This window comes from Lutjanus erythropterus, chromosome 15 (genome assembly GCF_056507025.1).
Source record: "Lutjanus erythropterus isolate fLutEry1 chromosome 15, fLutEry1.hap2, whole genome shotgun sequence".
Classification (NCBI taxonomy): domain Eukaryota; kingdom Metazoa; phylum Chordata; class Actinopteri; order Lutjaniformes; family Lutjanidae; genus Lutjanus; species Lutjanus erythropterus.
The window spans coordinates 31,853,261-31,872,555 of NC_139331.1; the positions used below are offsets into that span (position 1 = coordinate 31,853,261).

Here is a 19,295-nt window from a genome sequence, read left to right on the forward strand (position 1 = left end):
TGATATGTTAGTGTTAGAGTTCGAAGTGTTCCTCTTTAGTGTTCTCTCTGAAACTACAGAAACCTTTAAACAACGGCAAATATAAAATTTAATTTAAAAGTATGTGTATGTTTTTTTTTCTTTTTACTAATTTTAGATGCTTTGAATTTATATATCATTTAAAGGAAATGTATTTAAAGATGCTGTTAGCCAGAAGAAAGATAGTTGATTGTTGAGTCTCATTCACAGGTTGTCAAACACAGACATTCATACTGACCTGTGATTGGCCAAAGTCTCCCATCTCCCGTTTATTTGCCAAAGTTATCTGAAAAGTAAACAGACTCTTAAAAACTTTTATATATCTAGATTATAGATATAGAGTATAATAATCTGTGAAAATTAAACATATAAGTGTAGTTGATGCATTGCAAGTCATATCTTGGCCTGTCCTTAATAACTGTCTTTTCTTAGATTTTACACATCTAAAATGTGTCCCAACACGCAATAAATGTTGCAACACAAGTCTCGCATTTGCACATTTCTTTTAAGTTATATATGTCTTAAACCCGAGGCAGTGAAATAATCAGGAAAAGCTCATCTGCGATGCTAAATGAGTGCTTGTGCTTAGAGAGTCATTACAAGCAGCAACCTCGTTTCCCTTCAGCTTTCCAGCGAGGAAAAAGCTGCGATCCATAATGGATCGTGAGGCCCAACAAGCCCAAGAGAGCCAATATATCTTTAAACTCCGAGATGTTTTATTGATGGGAGCAAGTCAATGTTCACCTTTTCTACGCTGATGGGATCACAATTACACTTTATGGCACCACAATTTGTGCCACGGCAGTACGGGCGAGTTTGTACAACTAAACTTTTATGAGCTCGCGGCTTGTTTTATGAAACGAGAGGAAGAAGAAGAAGATGTCAGAGAGAGAGAGAGAGAGAGAGAGAGAGAGAGAGAGAGAGAGAGAGAGGAATCGTAAAGAGCAAGTGGAGTGAATCTTTGCTGTGCTCACTAACCCGTTCCTCTAATTGCCCTTTTAACATGGTGAGGGGATTTATTGAAAGGAGATGAAATATGTCAAGTGAGTGGAAATGTGCAAGAGAGAACATTACACTTTTAATAGGACTTTTCATATTATAATACCTCAGTGGAAGAATAGCTTTGCCAATTTCATAATTACATTGTTTCAGCTCATTAAATGTATGATTATTCCATGAAGAGAGATTAGAGAGGGAAATACGACTGAAAAAAAAGCCTGACAAAGCTTTTGTCTCTCATTGGGCGTCCAAGCGTGCTGCTGTGTTATGCCCTTTGGAAGACATTTTCAGTATGGTTGATATGGAGGAGGCAGTTCGTCAACAGCAGTGGCAGAATTTGTGATCCTCTTACCGTTTAAAGGCCTGTCTTTGTTGTTTTCAGGGCTTGGGAATGTTTCATCAGTGTGCAAGGTTGTTAGTTGGGACGTATGTAATCATAACTTCATAGAAAACATGAAGATATTATCTAAATTACCTTTTTTATGTAGGGATTTAGGCATTTTCGCCACAGTGCCTTGTAATTGCAAAAACATTTTTTTAATAAAAGTAAATGTTTTCTCCCTCTTGACCATCAACAGCTATAGTATTGAAACAGACACACTGGGTGCAGAAGCACCAAGAAGCGTCCTAAAGCGCTGCCCACTTCCAAGTTAATTAATTGGACTGAACACACAAAGCACACCGTGGCCAGCTTGCTATCTGCAGCAATAGTTTAGATGTCTCTTCTGTTTTTTCCTTACTCTGCGAGTTAATCTGGCACGAAAACAAATTTATAATCTACTATAAACGATATTAATGATGTATTTTGTATGATACAAATGATCTGATTCTGATAAATGATGAAATATTCATCCCAGGCTTTCCAACTATCTGTGTTTATTAACTTTCTCTGCCCTCTTCTGGTTGTTTTCCTGGGGTTTTGAATTTTCTTTTCCTCCACATGTTAAAACATCAAAATCTGCCCATCCACTATACTTATTAGAAATAGTATTATTACTGTTTATGGTTGTTTTTTATGTACTTATTCCACGTATTTCTTCCAGTTGTATCTATAGAGATGGATGGATGGATGAGTGAAGGTTTTCAGCTGACTGATTGCATCCACTGCTTCTGAGTTTTGATGTTTGAAACTATAAAACTACGATATATTGGAGTGATATGTAGGACTAGACCATGTCTGTGTGTGGGGGTGTTGTACTGGTCTAAGTCTAAAGTGCTATATAGACTTAAATAACTAGAAAATAATGTAGTCCATAGTTTTCTGAAGAGCCATTGTGAAGCTCAGAGGACGTTGACTTGGAGGTCTTCACAGTTGTCATGGACAGAGAAGTTTGCTGTGAAGACCAAAACCATCTTTTGTACCAGGCTGTAAACATGTTTATCCATACTGTAAAGTTTGGGATTTAATTTTGGGGCTCTTTATGGATTGACTCTTGGAGCCATCATCCACTTTTTCAGCCCTGGAGTTTGCCGCTTGGTTTATAAAAGGCAGCATGGAGGCGTTTCCTGTCTACCGAAAGCTGCAACAAGTGTTGCAACATGTGGGTTCAAAGAAGGGTCAGTAAGGTTTTGATCTTGTGAAGTGATGATCAGAAACGGAGAAGAATGGTTGTGTCCCCTCCAAAATGAAGAAAAAAGAAAGTCCAGATTGTGCGTGAATGGAAGATTTATACTGTATGTGCATGAAAACAAAAAAAAATTAACTTATTAGAATTTAAGCAAAAGATTTATAAACAGTGAACAGTGAATGTTGCCGACACCTTTCTGAGTGCAAATTTAAAGCAGAAAAGTGTGTGTGTGTGTGTGTGTGTGTGTGTGTGTGTGTGTGTGTGTGTGTGTGTGTGTGTGTGTGTGAGAGAAACTTAGCACTCAAAGCGGAAACACTTTGTATGAGACATAAAGTCACACATGCACACACACATTTAAGTTGGGAAGCATGCCGACTTTCACGGTTTCCTTTGTTAAAATCTGTGCCACCTACATGTTCCAAATCTTACCGGCACGTTCACAAACTTAACAGGTTTATTGAAGGTGATACATAATGACAAGGTGTTTTATTCGACCCTGATTTCAACCCCATATGTTTTAAAGTAAGTCGTGTTATTATTAAGACAAAACTTAAACCACCGACACACACAATCAAGGTGAGCAAAGGAAGACTTAGATGTACACTGTATGCACATGAGAATTAAGCTTTGCATTCATTATTTGCATTATTGTGTGCATAATCCTATGAACGCCAAACACAGCAATTATCAGAATATTAATATTTAGAGGCGGGACCAAGTCATTGGCTTGTAAGTACCAATGATTTAGAGGAACTCACCAATTGTCTCATATTTAGAATTTTCTATAAGATGCGAACACAGTTGACTAAAACTAAAACTAATGATTGCATATTTCATCACTCTGAAGCAACTCTGAGTTTGAAAAATAAATTACACTTCATAAGTATGTCGACGTTATCCTGTTTGACTCTGCATTTTTAATTATAATTCTAAATTAATTAATATAGCCTAACAACAATATCATTAATTTAAGTTCAAGATCAACTTCTACTGTCAGGCTGCATCTTCACATGCAGGTTTAGATAAAGAACAACATCTGTAACTATTATCGCATGTATTTTTCGTCCATGTCTGTGAATGAGACTTCGCCTTGACCCCCTCCTCCTGATGCAGTCATCGATCGCCTTGCAGCAAGGCTTTTTTTCTCTCTCTCTCTTCTTCTTTTAAGCCATTTTCATATTGAGCTATTTCTTCTTTATTTCAGTGACAGTACGCGCCTCAGGCGGCATTAAGAGCACTCATTTTTCCTGTTTCTTGGCTTTAGCAGGTCCCTTAATTCCACTGCCGGTGCTGTTAAAATTATAGACTTTCCTTTATGGATCTCTGAAAGCAGAACTTCGATCTGACTTGTATCCTTATATGACATCGTTAAGGTGTTAATTATGCTTATTTACAAGTCTCATACTTCTGCACTGTAATACGCCCCTGGCAGATTATTTACAGTTATCTGAAGTTAGGAGTGTTTGCTGAATCTAAATTTAATATGATATGAAAACTTTCTTGCATGAGGCCCATTGTTTTTGCAAGTCACAAGTCAAACCGTAAGTCCTAAACTTTATGTTTCAAGTTCTAATCTAACCGGGGAGTTTCCAGCCTCATTGATTTAAAGGGTTAGTTAGCTGTTAAGCTAATGTTAGCTAAGCTACCTATTAGCTTGTTAACTATGTTAATATCAGCCTCAACTTACTGTTCTTTGTCCAACTTCAATGTCGAACAGAGTTGGAAGTTTTTGCATCTTCGTCTCTAATTTTCTACTCACATGTCTGGCACACTGCAGTTTGTTTTGTCTTGACCACCTTGTAGTTCTTGTACATGAACAGAATTATCTTTAGTATGTTTTTTTTCCATCTGGTGCTCAGTAACATAACTTTTGTTCTCTATGGTTCTCTACTGGAATATACTTGGATGCTGTCAGATCGGTTCACAGTAGTGAATAGTTTTAACGTTAGTTTATTCAGGAAATAAAGGGAAAATAAAGGATTGCAAACTTGTTAAATGTAAGTTTTAACCTCAGGGTTTGGTGTGTCAAGTATTTGAGTTGAGTTGAGTTGCAGGCCTTTAACATCGTCAAGCTGAGTCTAAAGTGGTTACTTTTTTTTTCTCAAGTCTGACTCAAGTCCAAGTCATGTGACTTGAATCCACACCTCTGGTATTTCGTATGTCTGGAGGTATAAGGTGTTGTAGTACAGAATGGTCTGGCTTTCCAGGCCAACACTGTCATTCAGTGTGCTTTAAGAAATCAAAGAAGAAACTCAAGTTGACAGCAGATTATTTTGGGAGGTTGGACGTTTGACAGGACGGAGCTTGAGAGCACTTTAAGAGCAGATGTAACCACACACCACAAAAGCACCTGCGGTGAACAGCTGTAATTCAAAAGATGTTTCAAACAACAAACCTGCAGTAGACGCTTGTGGCCGCAGTGCGGACCGCAGACCCCAGCTGGTTGTCTCGGATCACACTGAGCCTGTTGGTAAAACTTCATCAAAGCCCCAGCACTCCGAAACCGCTGGATACAAGCTCAGTTTAAGGCACATTTTCCTCACTTTCATCACCCTGAAATCAGATGGAAGTTGACAGTGAAAGCACCGCAGTGGCATCTCTTCAAAGAGAGAGAGAGAGAAAAAAACACAGATTGAAAACACAACTTCTCAAAACACACTGGAAGAGACCACATGCCCAGGGAGGAGAAGGGCTCTAAAATGTGATGTAACCCCTTTTCATCTCATAACATTTAGACATGTTAAACCCCAATGACGGCAGAGATTTGTGACAGATCTGTTGCTGGATTGACCCTCTGCTCCTCGGATCACGTCTGGCCTTGTAAAACCTATTAGGATGTATCACACACACACAAACACACACATCGTTCAGTGTTAAACTTGCAGTCCTCCCTCAACTTCCTCATCTGCAGAAGCCCATTCATACCAGCAAAAGGAAAAATGTCCTCATGGTACTTGAAATTTAAAAAGGTTTTATTTTATAAGATTTCTTTTATGTCACAATCATAGTTGAATAAAATCTCATTGTAATTGTAATTTTTATCTGATAATTCTGACTTTTTATCTCATAATTCTGACTTTTATCTAATAGTTATGACTTTTATCAAATAACTCTGACTTTCTATGTCATTATGTTGAATTTTTTATTTCATAATTATGATTTTTATTTGATAATTCTGACTGTTTTATTTAATAATTATGACTTTTATCTCAGTCTTTTACAGAAATGAGCTTCCATACTCGGCCATATCAAGCGTCTTTTTTAAACCATAATTAAGACGGACAGATTATTAGTGCAAAGAATCTGGGTTCTGTCACTCCATCTCACTGGTAACACACACATACACACACACACTCACGCATACACACTCACACACACATGCCATTTCACATTATAAAGAGCCTTTTAATCTCTGAAGGCAAAATTATATTTGCATGATATCATTAATCCTTTCTGCACAGCTGTGGACACATCTGACACATCTCACATACAAACACATGCACAAGCACACACTCGTCCACATACACACACACACACACTATGCGTGCACGCAGCTAACACGTCCGTTCATCAGGGGCTACACTGAGAATGGCAGCTCCAACCTTTCTCTCAGCTTAGCGCCGGCGCTTTACAGTAATTGCTCACGCGATTCATGACAGAAGCCGCGAGGTATCGCTAAAGAACATCCACTTTTGGTGCTCCCCCCCTCCTCCGTCTCTCTACCTCTACTATTCTGGTAATTAATTTTCTCCCCCGGCTCCTGAGGTGGTGGTGCTGTGTGTGTGTGTGTGTCTGTCTGTCTGTCTGTGTGTATTACCAAGTATTTCATTATGTGCTGATCCTCTTATTCTCCGGTGTGTCTGCCTGCACGTCTCAGTGGTGTTTTTGAATTCAAAAGAGGCACTTTCTCAGGTAGCTCAAGCTCCTTCAAGGACACCAGGTGCTCCAGACGACTCCACATGAAATTTCTGCTTTATTGAGAAAGTAGGCAGCCTGAGAAAATACGAAGGATGTGGAGCTCCAGAGCTGTTCAGTGTTTGTATATAAGAACTGTAGAGTCCAAGGATGTCTTCATACTGAGGGAAGTGTAGAAGTGGCACGTTTCCTTATAAAGTCAATGAAAAGATATAAGAGGAATCAAATATACATGGATCTGTGCTGCAAACTGAGGAATTTAAATTATAGGTTAATAGATTACAAAAACTCACGGTGTGATACTATCACGATAAAAAGTCCATGATACGATATTTATCATGACAAATAACAAATCTGATGTGTATAGCATTTTTTTCATTTGAATAAATTTAACTTTGAGCGCTTCTGCTCTCCCTCTTTAATAAAATAAAATAAAAGTAGCCCGCCGGCAAAAAACAACGCAGCAGTCAGTTGCAGTCCTTTTATAAAATAGAATAAAAATAATCAAATAAAATAATTCACCATATAACATCCGGTGGTTTGCAAATAAGCACTCTCCAGGCAGCATATTACAGAACATAATTATAGTAATGTAATAATAACATTTTTATGTATCTGTGATTTTAAACATAAGCATGTGGTTTATAAAAATAGACTACAGCAATGCTGTCAAATTGTTAGCATTCAGTCTGAACACAAATATTTTTTATGTTTGTTTTTTTTTTGTTTGCTGGAGATCATATAACAGGTCTGTAATTTATTTGATAATAAAAAGCAGCAAAAACAGTCAAATGTACAATAAAAGCAGTTTGTTTCCTCAGGTTGAACCTAACTGACCTAAAACATCAACAGGGACTGAAACTTAAAACTTCCTCCAGTTTCTTCACAGTAAATCTGCTCTTTCTCCCTCTTTGAACTGACTTCTGACAACAGTCTCTGACATTAGGTTCTCTTGTTCTTCAGCATCCATTTCTTTTCCATTTTTTAAAAAAGCCGACAGCTCATAGATTTTTAAAATGTTGTTAAAACTATTGATTACAGACGCCAATAAAAACAAAGAAACCTCACCTGATCAAGCCCAGGGAAATCAGCTCAGGCCCAATGAGGCCCTGAATGAAAATCAAATTCTTATTTTGTAAACTGATTCAAGTGAATCTGTGAAAGAAAGAAATTTGATTTGAAGGGAAACTTTTCAGGTGAGTTAGAGAAACTAACTCACAATGCTGAGCAGCCATTTGAAATGCTGTTTGTGAGTTTGTGAAGAGGCAGAGAGGCTGTTGTTTTAATAATGGCCTTGCAGGCGCGGCGGGCTAAATGCCATTTTATAGCAACTCTGAATAAGTTGTTTATGTCTGTTTACCTCCTCTACAACCTGATTAAATTCTAAATTATTTTCTGTGTATTTTGAATAGGTTGTTCTGCCTGTTACTCTCCCTCTCTCTTCACCTTTCCCCTTCTTCATACCATCTCTTCTTCCGCTTTTTTAACCCCATTTCTTTATTTTTTCTGACTGTATCATCCTCTTTATTTTCCACTGACCTGCTCTTCTCTTCACTCCTCTGACCTCTTTCTTTACTTTCTGCTCCCACAGGTGGATTTTGCTTTCATTGTGTGGCAGAGCTTTCCGGAGCGCATCGTTGGTTATCCAGCACGGAGCCACTACTGGGACAGCTCCAGGTCCCGCTGGGGCTACACCTCTAAATGGACCAATGACTACTCCATGGTCCTGACCGGGGCAGCTTTCTACCACAGGTACAAAAGCCAAAAGCTACATGATCCTGTGACGTTTTGCAGGTTTGCGTCACCAATGATATCAATCAAATGATTAACAATAATCATGGGGTAAATTGCAATATAAGACATTAATAAAGATTTGATTTGGATGCAGTGAAGGCAGGTGAACTTAGAAAATCTACACTTTTTATATACTGTATGCGCTATAATTATTCATAATACCTTGCAGTTAAGACCATTATTACCATAAATCCTGTCATCCCTTGACCATACTGCCTGAAACTGAGAAATCTTGAGCTCTATCACGTTGTGTTGTAAAATATTATGCAGCAGAATGTCAGTCAGGTCCTACATCCAGAGTGGGTGAACCAGAAAGTTGTGTCGAAGTTATGTGGACAAGCCCACACAGTTGACCTGATGTGTTGTTTGCTTTAGGTCATGTACTGTAGGTATGTCTGGAATTAGACGTTTGCAGCATATTAATCATGATTTAGAGTTAATCCTCTCTCACAACCACAATTCCAAAAAAGTTGGGACATTGTGTAAAATGTAAATAAAAACAGAATGCAGTGATTTGCAAAAACTTTTCAACAACTCTCAGACAGCATTTGGGAACTGAGGACACTAATTTAAGTTTTCAAAGTAAAACGCAGGCAGGTCAGTCTAGTACCAGAGCTCTTTTACTACAGAGCCACGCTGTTGTGACACGTGCAGAATGTGTCTTGGCACCGTCCTGCTGAAATAAGCAGGGACGTCTCTGAAAAAGACCTCTCAGGTGTGACAGTTTCTCAGGCACGAACACCCTCCATACCATCACAGACGCTCGCTGGCAACAATCTGGACGGCGCTTTTCCTTTTTAACCTTGAAGACACAACATCCATGATTTGTGAAAACAATCTGAAATGTGGATTCGTCAGACCACAGCACACTTTTCCACTTTGCACCGGTCCATCTCAGATGAGCTCAGGCCTCAGAGACGTCTGCAGCGTTTCTGGATGTTGTTGATATTTCTCTTTTCATTGTCGAGTCTTAACAAATGACAAACGGTGTTTACTGACAAAAGTTCTGCAAGTGTTCCCAAGCCCATGTAGTGTCCTTTATACAATTACTTCTTAAGGTTCTTAATGCTTTTTAATGCAGTGCCGCCTGAGGGGTCAAAGGTCACGGTCATTCAATGTTGGTTTTTGGCCTTGCTCCTTATGTGCAGAGATTTAATAATAATGATAACACATTTATTTATATAGCACCTCTCAAAACACCTGCTACAAAGTGCTTCACAAACACGGACAATTAAAATCAAGCAGGACAAAAATGAAATACAGCACTACCTTCACAAACAACAAATAAAACCTTTGAATCCTTTAATGATAATATGGATTGTAGATGGTAAAATCCCAAAATTCCTTTAGTTTTGTGTTGAGAACCATTGATCTTAAACTTTTTGACTATTTTCCCACACAGTTTTTCACAGAATGGTGAACCTCACCCCATCGAAAAATGTCCATTTAATACCCAAACATGACACTGTCACCTGTTACCAGATAACCTGTTTAATGGTGGAATGATCCAATTTCAACATGCAGGCATCAAATTCAGAATGAGTCTATATTAACAAAAAACAGTAAAGTTAATCAGTTTAAACATAAAATACCTCGTCTTTGTCTTGTGCAACAACAATACAAGTTGAAAATGATTTGCAAATCATTGCATTCTGTTTTTATTAACGTTCTACACAACATGCCGTTAAGTTTTGTAAAAAGAGGTCAGTGTTGACTTTTGGTTTCACACAGGACACATTTGTTCTGGTATTTGTTTAACCGCTGAATCCACATACATCCTTCATATCTGGACTTCTTCACTTTTTATATTATGTCACTTACGTTACCTTAACGGCACAACAAAAGATTACACCGAAGGAAAGAGAAGAGAATGAAAAGAAGAAATGACGCTGTAGAGGTTTGAAACATGGGGACACAGACGATCCTGGTGTATTTGAGCTGATGAGAGTGAAAACAGGCTCAGAATACATAGTAAAATTATAGTACTGATGTACAAAGTCTCATATTAAAAAGCTTAATTTTTATATTAAAGTATGTGTTTCATTATGATGTTTGTTTTGATGATGATCATCAGCTGGAGGTTATTAGTTTTGCTCATTTATATAAATCGATGTACTGTAAATATAATAGTAAAGAAAATTGGATAATGCAATTTTTCTCCTTCTCTCTGTTGTCTCTTGAAATGATTGTCAGAAACACAAAGCTACAGGACCGAAGGTAAAACTGGTAAACTGAAGCATTAAGCAGAGCGGCAAATTGAACGCAGGAGAGTTTTGCTCTCCGGAGGGATTTGAAGCGTCTTGTCACGCAGATAAACAGCTCTCTCATTGTTCTATTGTTAGGACGCTCAATGCGACTCTTTAGTCCTTTTGTTATTTAAAATCTCAAATGCCAACGAACGCAGAGCAGAAAATATGAGTCAGCGAGTGAGAAGGAAAGGTGGAAAATGTGTGTGCGCGCGCGCGCGCGCGTGTGTGTGTGTGTGTGAGAGAGAGAGAGAGAGAGAAAGAGAGAGCAAGGGACAGCAGACCTTGGCAGGGAGGTAACAGAGTTGACAGTGATCTAGTGCTCCCATGCTGCTGAGAGTGCAACACAGCAACCATACAGAACAGAAGAAAGAAAAAAAAGTGCAGCATAAAAAACAGGAAATACACAATTAACCTCTTCTGTTTTTCTCTCTCGTGTGTGTGTACGTCAGATATTACCACTACCTGTTCACCCACTACATCCCGGCCAGCCTGCTGACGACGGTGGACCGCATCTCTAACTGCGAGGACATCCTGATGAACTTCCTGGTTTCGGCCGTCACCAAGCAGCCGCCAATCAAAGTCACCCAGAAGAAGCAGTACAAGGAAACCATGATGACGCAGGTAGAGCTTCATCGCAAGCTGCACACTCACAGACACACGAGTCAGGCTACCGTGCAAAATGTAGAGCAAAATTTGAACTGAATTTTGAGAAAATCTGCAGAAGAAAATGCTCATTTCTGTTGTGTCATCGTTGAGGCTACGATGTCATCGTTAAGAGTGCTGACAAAGGAGGAGGCGTGGTTGTTTGGGGATGAACTCAGCATGTCCAAGAAGCACACAGACAACTAAATGACACACATTACTATTCCCCCATTGACACGAATCCTTTGGAGGACCTGCAAATGCTGAATAAGGCAAAAGCAGAACACTGTATTCTGAAGGAGCCTTGCATTTTTGATTTTTTTCAGACTGTTTGAATCATGCAGTGAGCTCTTCACCTGAAGAATAAGTGCTCATTTCTGTTTCCATTTACTACTATTATGTAAATATTGGGAGTTGGTATATTAAGATAAATTGTAGGTGGTGCAAATTATCCAGTCAGGTGACATTGAACGAGGGAAGACAGAAGTCCACTTTTTCATCCACATGTGCTGGTTCTGCTTGACTCTGTTTGACTCAGCTTGTCAGTCCAACATGGCAGGGATTTGCATCTTCTTGCCTTGAGCTGAGTGGCAATGAAACGGTTGATAAACACGTTTCATTTCCTGTAAAGTCTTCACAATAAGAGTCCCCCATTATTCTTTTATTTAAAAGCTTTTATTATGAAGCAGCAAGATCAGGAAATGTTAAATTTAACACAACTCCTGTCCAACGAAAAGTGAACAAGAAACAGCAAAATAAATTATGTACGTGAAAAGTACAAATAGTGACTCGAGGGAAACTGTCAGTAGAAATCCAGCATGGTTTGACTTGCAGCAGCCAAGGGTGACAACAGAAAAGCCCCAGAAGAGAGGGAGCAACAAGATGATGTAATTAAAAAGGGCAGATCAAAATGAGAAACTAGGTAGAACATGACGTCCTCAGATCGTCGTGTTTTTACCACCCAGTGCTCTGCCTACAGGATGTTAGCACTGTGTGAAAGCTGGTAATATAAAAATATATGTTTATAAAAATATGAACATGTAGTATTTGTTTTTGTCTTTTCAGTCATTGTGGTCATTTAACAGAAATAATAGCATGCAGGAAATTATCAGTGTGCATTGCACAGGTATACTACCTTAATAATTTTAAATACACAACATAATGTTATCCCATTTTTAGTTAAAAAATTTTTTTAAATTGAGCCAATTGAAAAAACTATTTTAAACCTGTATGTGTACATCCATGTTCCCCAGCTATCAGTCTTTTTATTCCTTGTCTTTTGCTTGTACTTTTCGAGGCTTCTTGGCAGATTACTGACACTAAAATGTTGATCAGTGTGCATCAGAGTGTGAAACAGACGTGTGTAGTAGAGCACAAGATCCAAACAAAATGGAGTCTTCTTTATCAAAACACTGCTTCATAGCACATAGCAAAACAGCATGGCTCAGGTTTGGCTCAGCATGTCCAAAAGTGCCGATGGAAAAGCCCCACTAGTGGTCAGAAAGTCCACTGGGTACCTTTAAGAGTGTTTGACGGTGGTTTAAAGGCCATTTGCTTTTGAAGAATAGATTCACCACCTTGTGTTGAATGAGCGATAGTGAGGAGCTTCAGGCCACATACTGTACAGCCCTGACCTTCTCTTTGGGAGACCCCTATATATGCATGTTGTGTGTGTGTGAAAGAGTGTGTGTGCGCTTCGTGTGGCCGGCCCTGTGTCAGGCGCTGATTGATGGTCTGACCACAGGCAGGACGATGACTCGGCACTATGGACTCAGTGATTAATGTCTTAATTGTGAAGGCAGCACGGCAAACCTAGATTTACTCCCTCCTTCATCACTCTTTCTTTCTTTCCCTCTTGTACTCTTTCTTTCTTTCTTTCTTTCTCTGATTTGTTACTTGATTTCCTCCACCAGCTGAAACCATCTTGATGAAGCTAAAGACGTCATTTTTGGCAGATTTTTATCATTTGTTTATTTTGTATTTTAAGATTTCTCTCAGGCTACCAATCTTTTTTCTTTGACTTGATATTTTTTGTAGTTTCATTACACTGCCTGACCCTCAGTGTTCCCCGCTGCCACCCTCCTGCAGCGCTCAGGATGAATCTGCTCCAACTCCACGCCCCCATGCCACAGCTTATCAAAGGAGGCTGCTGCCCTCCACCTTGCCCTCAGCTGCTCCCCTCCCTCACCCCCTCTCTCCAGCTCATCTACCAGCAGCCACCCGGGGCCTGCTCCTTCCCCCCCTGTGCCATCCATCTCAGATAACCAGGTGAGGACACGGAGCAGCAGGAGACGACAGCATCGTGGAGTCGTCCAGCAGCTATTCAGTTGTTCTGAGGGGAACAAAACACAACAGCTGCAAAAACCTCCAATAACTGCAGTGAATAATCTGATGTCTCAGTGAGCTACTGTTTGGTTTTCAAGGAAATTAAACATCATCGGGCTCCTCCAGACTGTAGGAGAGGCTCATGAAGATGCAGATGGACTCATAATGTTAGAATGGATAAAGGACGGCACTCATTGGCTGATGTATCAGGTTCATCAGTCCAGTTCTACAAAGCTGACAAGCTCACATCTTCATTCAGTCCCTTATAGATTTACTGTGAGAGCCCGTATGTCTTAAAACTAACACTGATACATTTGCAGAACATTCTGGGAAGGTCAGTTAAATGTTGATTAAACGTTATGGTTACGTTTACAGAGCTTCCTGGGAATGTTGGCCACTAAAACGGTCCCTTAACATTCCCTGGATACTTTTTCTCATGCAGAACCAACGCTAAATGTTTAAGGAACGTCACCTAAATGTTTCCTCTTAACACTCACTAGATGTTAAAATGGCATAAAACTGTGGTTGTGGTTACATTTCCAGAACATTCTGGGAGTGTTAGTTAAATGTTCTTCCACTAGACGTTCCCTAGATGTTGAAACGGAAAAGTTTTTCAGTCTTTTTACATTTATAGAATGTTCTGGTAAGGTTAGTTGAATGTTCCAAGAAGGTTATTTGAACATTTCCCCATATCATTACTTAGCTATTAAAATGGCAAATTTGTGTTATGTACATTATGGTAGTGTTTCCAGAACAATCTGGGCTGTTAGCTAACTGTTCAAGAAAGGTTTCTGGAGCGTTCCCTGGATGTTAAAATGGCTAGTTTTTCTTATGTGGATCTAATGTTGCGGTTATATTTCCAAAATGTTCTGGGAGGGTTAATTAAATGTTCCAGGGAGGTTACTTGAATGTTTTCCCTTCACGTTCTGACAGGACACAGGTGAACGTTTTCCTGCTTTACATTTGTTTTTATGTGGGAGGACTTTACATGAAGTAGGAGGCTCATGGAAACACTCACTCTCTCACACACTCTCCCCTCAGTGACTCTACTTCCCTGTTATTTACCTTCTGTCTGAGGATTGTTCTAATGTATTATTTATTATTATATGTTGTTATTATTATTATTATGTCAGGAAGATCATGTTTTAGAGCTCCCCTCAAATGTCCCAGAGTAGACTTTCAGGGGAGTCCATGTCCTTTTCAGGGGAGCCGATCTGTCCTTAGCTCCCTGTGTTATGGGTATGTTACTTGTCTCTTCAAGAAAAATTACTAAAACGTTCCCTGGGGTGTTTTTTTCTGACGTAGAACTAACATTTATATTTGTCAGTAAATCAAAGCAGCTGCTGGTGGTAAACATTTCACCAGGACCTCCTGTTTCTAAGAAAATAATCTGACGTGAAAGAGCTGTAGTTCGTGTGGGCAGTAAGCTGCAATCAACAACAAAACCGTCTAAACAAGTACACAGTTTATGATCAACTGAAACACTTATGACTCTGCAAACCTCCCAGATAATGTGCAGCACAGCTGTACTGGCAGAGGGAGTTTATTTGTACCAACACACTGAGATCGACAGACCGAGTCACACAACCTGCTAGTTAGAGCCAAACAAGTGGCAAAGCCGGCTGTACTTCCTAACGAAATGTGAAAGACGCTCCATTTTAAGTTTTCTACCAGTCGGACTTTCTGTGCTGCTGTTTGCTGGAGTGTCAACAACCACTCAGGAGATTCCCACAGAGTAAACCAGCTGGTCAGGTCGACCAGCTCTGTCAGGATGATGAACCTGGACTCTCTGGAGGAGCAGGTGCTGAAAACAAATAGCGGGAGATGCAGTAGGTGTTACTATGAGTAACACCTCCTGCTATGTCATGACAAGCTGTCCACGATAAGGAGCAGCTTCACCAGCATGGAGGAGCACCTACGACCCCGAACCATCATAGCTGCAGTCATATGGGACATCAGGAATGTTAAAAATTCACCATCTTTGCAGGTCTACAGAAGGGCAACCAAGAGCGTTCATGATATAGTAAATAAGCCAGCATGCCGCAGTTGCTTATGTGTTGTTTCAAGGGAGACAAATAAAGCATCTGTCAATCATTCGTTCAGTTTGAGCGTCTAGACATCTGACCTTGTATCCAAGGAGTTACACCACCGACCATGGAGAAGAAATGAAAGCTGGGTTCAGATGCATCACAGCACTGCTGGATGCAGCGTCTCTCCTGGCCTGTGATGTGTAAAAGTTTGATGTCTAAAAGTCCAGAGTGAAAACCTCACCAACAAACTTTCATTCAATAAAAAGTATGTTTGGGGTGGGAGCACTTCCTGGAGTCAAAATGCGTTTGTTTGAGGTGCTCTTTGGAAATGTGTACTCAAAAAAAAATAGTTTGAAAAACTCTGTTTAAAGACAAAAAATGCCTTTATTGTCACAGCAAACTTTATTTTATTTAATAAATAATAATTTTATTATTTCATTTTATTTGTTTTTTTGTGATTTTTTAACTTTTCATTTAATGACAGAGGCAAAACAAGCCTCAAGTAACCAAGTAAGGAAGGACATCAAGTCTTGCATAGAGGAGACAACCATCCATTCTGCAAACATCTACTCAATGACACCTACACATGTTGTTCTCCATGTTCTTTTTCTGCTCGTTGTTAATGGTTAAATGATGGACTGTACTTATATAACTTTGATAGGACCAGACAAAGCCTCTCATCTACCCACACATTCAACACACACACACACACTCACAGCGATGGTCACGGACCTGTTTGGGCTTCACTGTCTCCTGTGGCTCAAGGAGACTTTCTTGCTAGATTTAGCAATTTAGCAACTTATTCTGGCAAGAGCAGCGGCGTCTCTCTTTCTCCTGTTGTGCCGAGCACAGGCAGTCAGTTAGATGTGTGGCAGGTGGGAGGACGCCGCTCGTTGCAGGACAGGGAGTTCGGTTGTAGTGAGTTTCTATGGTTACGCTGACGCTTTGAAATTTTATCTGGATTGGAACTTTTTAAAGAGCGAGCGAGTTTCTCTCTCCAGATTAGGATGTTCCTATAGCTGGTAAATATGCAAATAGTTTGTTTGATCTCTCACTCTTTCAGTCTGGATTATTTGGAGTGCCGTAAAAAGAATATGTGGAACTATAAATAGTTTGTTTGAATTTATAAATATTTAAATAGTTTGTCTTCTCCCTTCCTTTGTAGATTAAAAACTTGGTTAAAGTTTTTCTGTCTACCTTTTATAATGGCTGATGATCTCACACTTTCCACAGCCAACACAATCACTAATCATCATCATCAGGTGTGTTTGAGCAACTTTTGGATCTAATGCTGGCTACTTTCAGTATGAAAGAGATGGCAACAATTACATTTATTACATGTAAACAGAAGATCGATCGAACCAACAACCCTATGATTAATGGAGCAATTCTCCACAAGTTTTTCACATGGAGTTCGATTTTTGTGCACCTTCACTCACAAATTTGCAGCATTGACCAGAACCAGGCCATGTTGACTGTGCTGAGCCAGAAAGTTTAAACCAGCAGACTCTGTTGTAGCTTACATACTAGCTCTGTTCTAGCCATTTTTATTTAATCTTCTCTTTTGGAGTATAAAATAATCTAAACAAAGTGGAATTGTTTGAAGACAGTTATGAGACAGTAGTTGAAGGTTTTAAATTAGCGGTGAGAACTTACTGTTATTGTTATACTTATCAACGAACAAGCTAACAAGCTTGCAACTGTCAGATTAGCTAGCTTGTTAGCTTAGACAGCTTTTTCCCTCTTCACTAACTGTTGAATTTGATGTACAGTCCAGACAACAAAATATCAGGGGGATTTAACACCCTGGTACAGAGAAGATAGAAAGACGCTCTAGTTGTTATTGTGCCTGGATGGCGCTAGTATGACCTGTCTGGCTAGCATGTTAGCCATTAGCTCTCCTTTGCCAGCCAACCCTGTGAGTAGTCAAAACATCACCAAACTTCTAGAACTAAATATTTCATGAAAACATGCAGATTATTTTTAATGAGTGACTTCCTGGTGTGCCTTTATCATGTGATTATGTATAATTTAGTTCCTTATTCTCAATTTTCATGTTTTCTTATGCTTCACTGTAGATAAAAGTTCAAGATTTCTCTCAGCTGATGAATTTTACATAATGCTTTATGAAATAACAGTATAATGTTTCATTTGTGTTTTTGCAGTGCTTTGCAGAGCTGTGTTGATTGATTCCTGAATTGTCCTGATGCATTTATGTTCTCCCTTTCTCTGTTTTCCATCTCTGTTTCTCTAAACCAAGGGCTCCAAGGCGTCTCGGTGGGCCGACCCTGACCACTTCGCCCAGCGACAGACCTGCATGAACGCCTTCAGTCATTGGCTGGGTTTCATGCCCCTGGTGCATTCCCAGATGAGGCTGGACCCTGTGTTGTTCAGGGACCAGGTTTCCATCCTGAGGAAGAAATACAGGGACATTGAGAAGCTGTGAATGCACACGGATACACACCGAATCATTGACAGAGGAGGCAGAAAGTAAGAGATGCTCGCCGTGTGTGTGTGTGTGTGTGTGTTCTTATGTTCCTGTTCAAGAGGCCGTGACAAGAATACACACACTGAATGTGAACATTTGTGAGGCTATAAAAGAAAACTCTCACATGCACTGGACATAAAATTGATAAAACACTGAGGTAAGACATTTAACTGTGTTTCTATGAAAAAAAAAACACTGATTCTGTATGCGTGGTTGATAACAACGAGTGACTGTGCGTATCTGCCATCTGTGATAATACACATAAATATGAATGCATGGATACACATGCAACAGACCTGGACACATTGAAGACAGTCCTGACCACAGATATACAGTATGTGTTGCATGGTTTGTACAAGGACCTGAAAAACAATGTGTTTGAATTAAAAAAAAAATATGTTTATTGTGGAAGTTGAACTGTCGGCAGTAGGAAGAGTGAACAGAATAACGAAGGACAAAAGACTGAAGAGATTTACGGGTCATAGGTCGCATTCATAAAGTCAAAGGACACACTCTCTGGGGTTATGTATGTACAGTAAAGACATATTGTGGACAAAAGGGACTGACTGTAGATTCTGGGTCGAGACACATAACAGCTGCTACCCCCCAAAACACCCAGAGACAATGGCAATATGCCTCTTGTATACTATTGTAGATTTTCAACAGCAATTCCTGTCTGTATGAAGGAAATAAAAAATAAAATAAAGAGATGTTATGTTATAAGACAAGAGGCCAAGTCTCCACACAATTTCTTGCTTCCTTCCTTGCTCTAGGGCTTTTCACACTGCTTGTTCCTACCCCAGGGCCATCTTTAGCACCAGGTTACAGGTTAACCCTGGGATGATTTAGCCCCCCATTGTTAGCCTAGGCTTAAGCTAAGTCCTATTTGATTCACACTGCACTTCTGCTAACCCTGGGTTAAATGTTGGTTGATACAGCAACAGATGTGAACATCTTAGAAAATTCCATTTTGATCCTTTAGCCCTGTTTCACACTGGCACCTATCAGCCCTGGCTTTAGTCGATTTTCATGAAATAACACCACGAACTCGGGGCTCACGCTGCTCTGAGGCAGGGCCAGCAAACTCTAGGCTAAAGTTGAGGTTAGCTCACGTCGGAATGCGCCAGGATTGTGCCAGTGTGAAAGCCTTCGAAGCCTTGGGCTAACAGTTCCCGTAGCCTGGGGCTAACATCTCTCTTATCCTAGGCCTAATGCAGTTTGAAAAGCCTTTTTGTTTGCTATATTTTATTCATTTATTGAAAAAGCT

The 19,295-nt window shown here is 39.7% G+C and overlaps 1 protein-coding gene across 1 annotated transcript in view; it reads left to right on the forward strand.

The window, feature by feature from the left end:
• LOC146314660 (exostosin-1) overlaps window positions 1–18,758 on the forward strand; it is a 288,208-nt gene extending 269,450 nt beyond the window's left edge. The window contains exons 11-13 of the mRNA XM_084738257.1: window positions 8,092–8,252; window positions 10,993–11,164; window positions 17,801–18,758. Of these exons, the coding sequence (XP_084594383.1) occupies window positions 8,092–8,252; window positions 10,993–11,164; window positions 17,801–17,986 (519 nt within the window). The 3' untranslated portion in view covers window positions 17,987–18,758. The remainder of the gene's footprint in view (window positions 1–8,091; window positions 8,253–10,992; window positions 11,165–17,800) is intronic.
• Window positions 18,759–19,295: the final 537 nt, after the last annotated feature.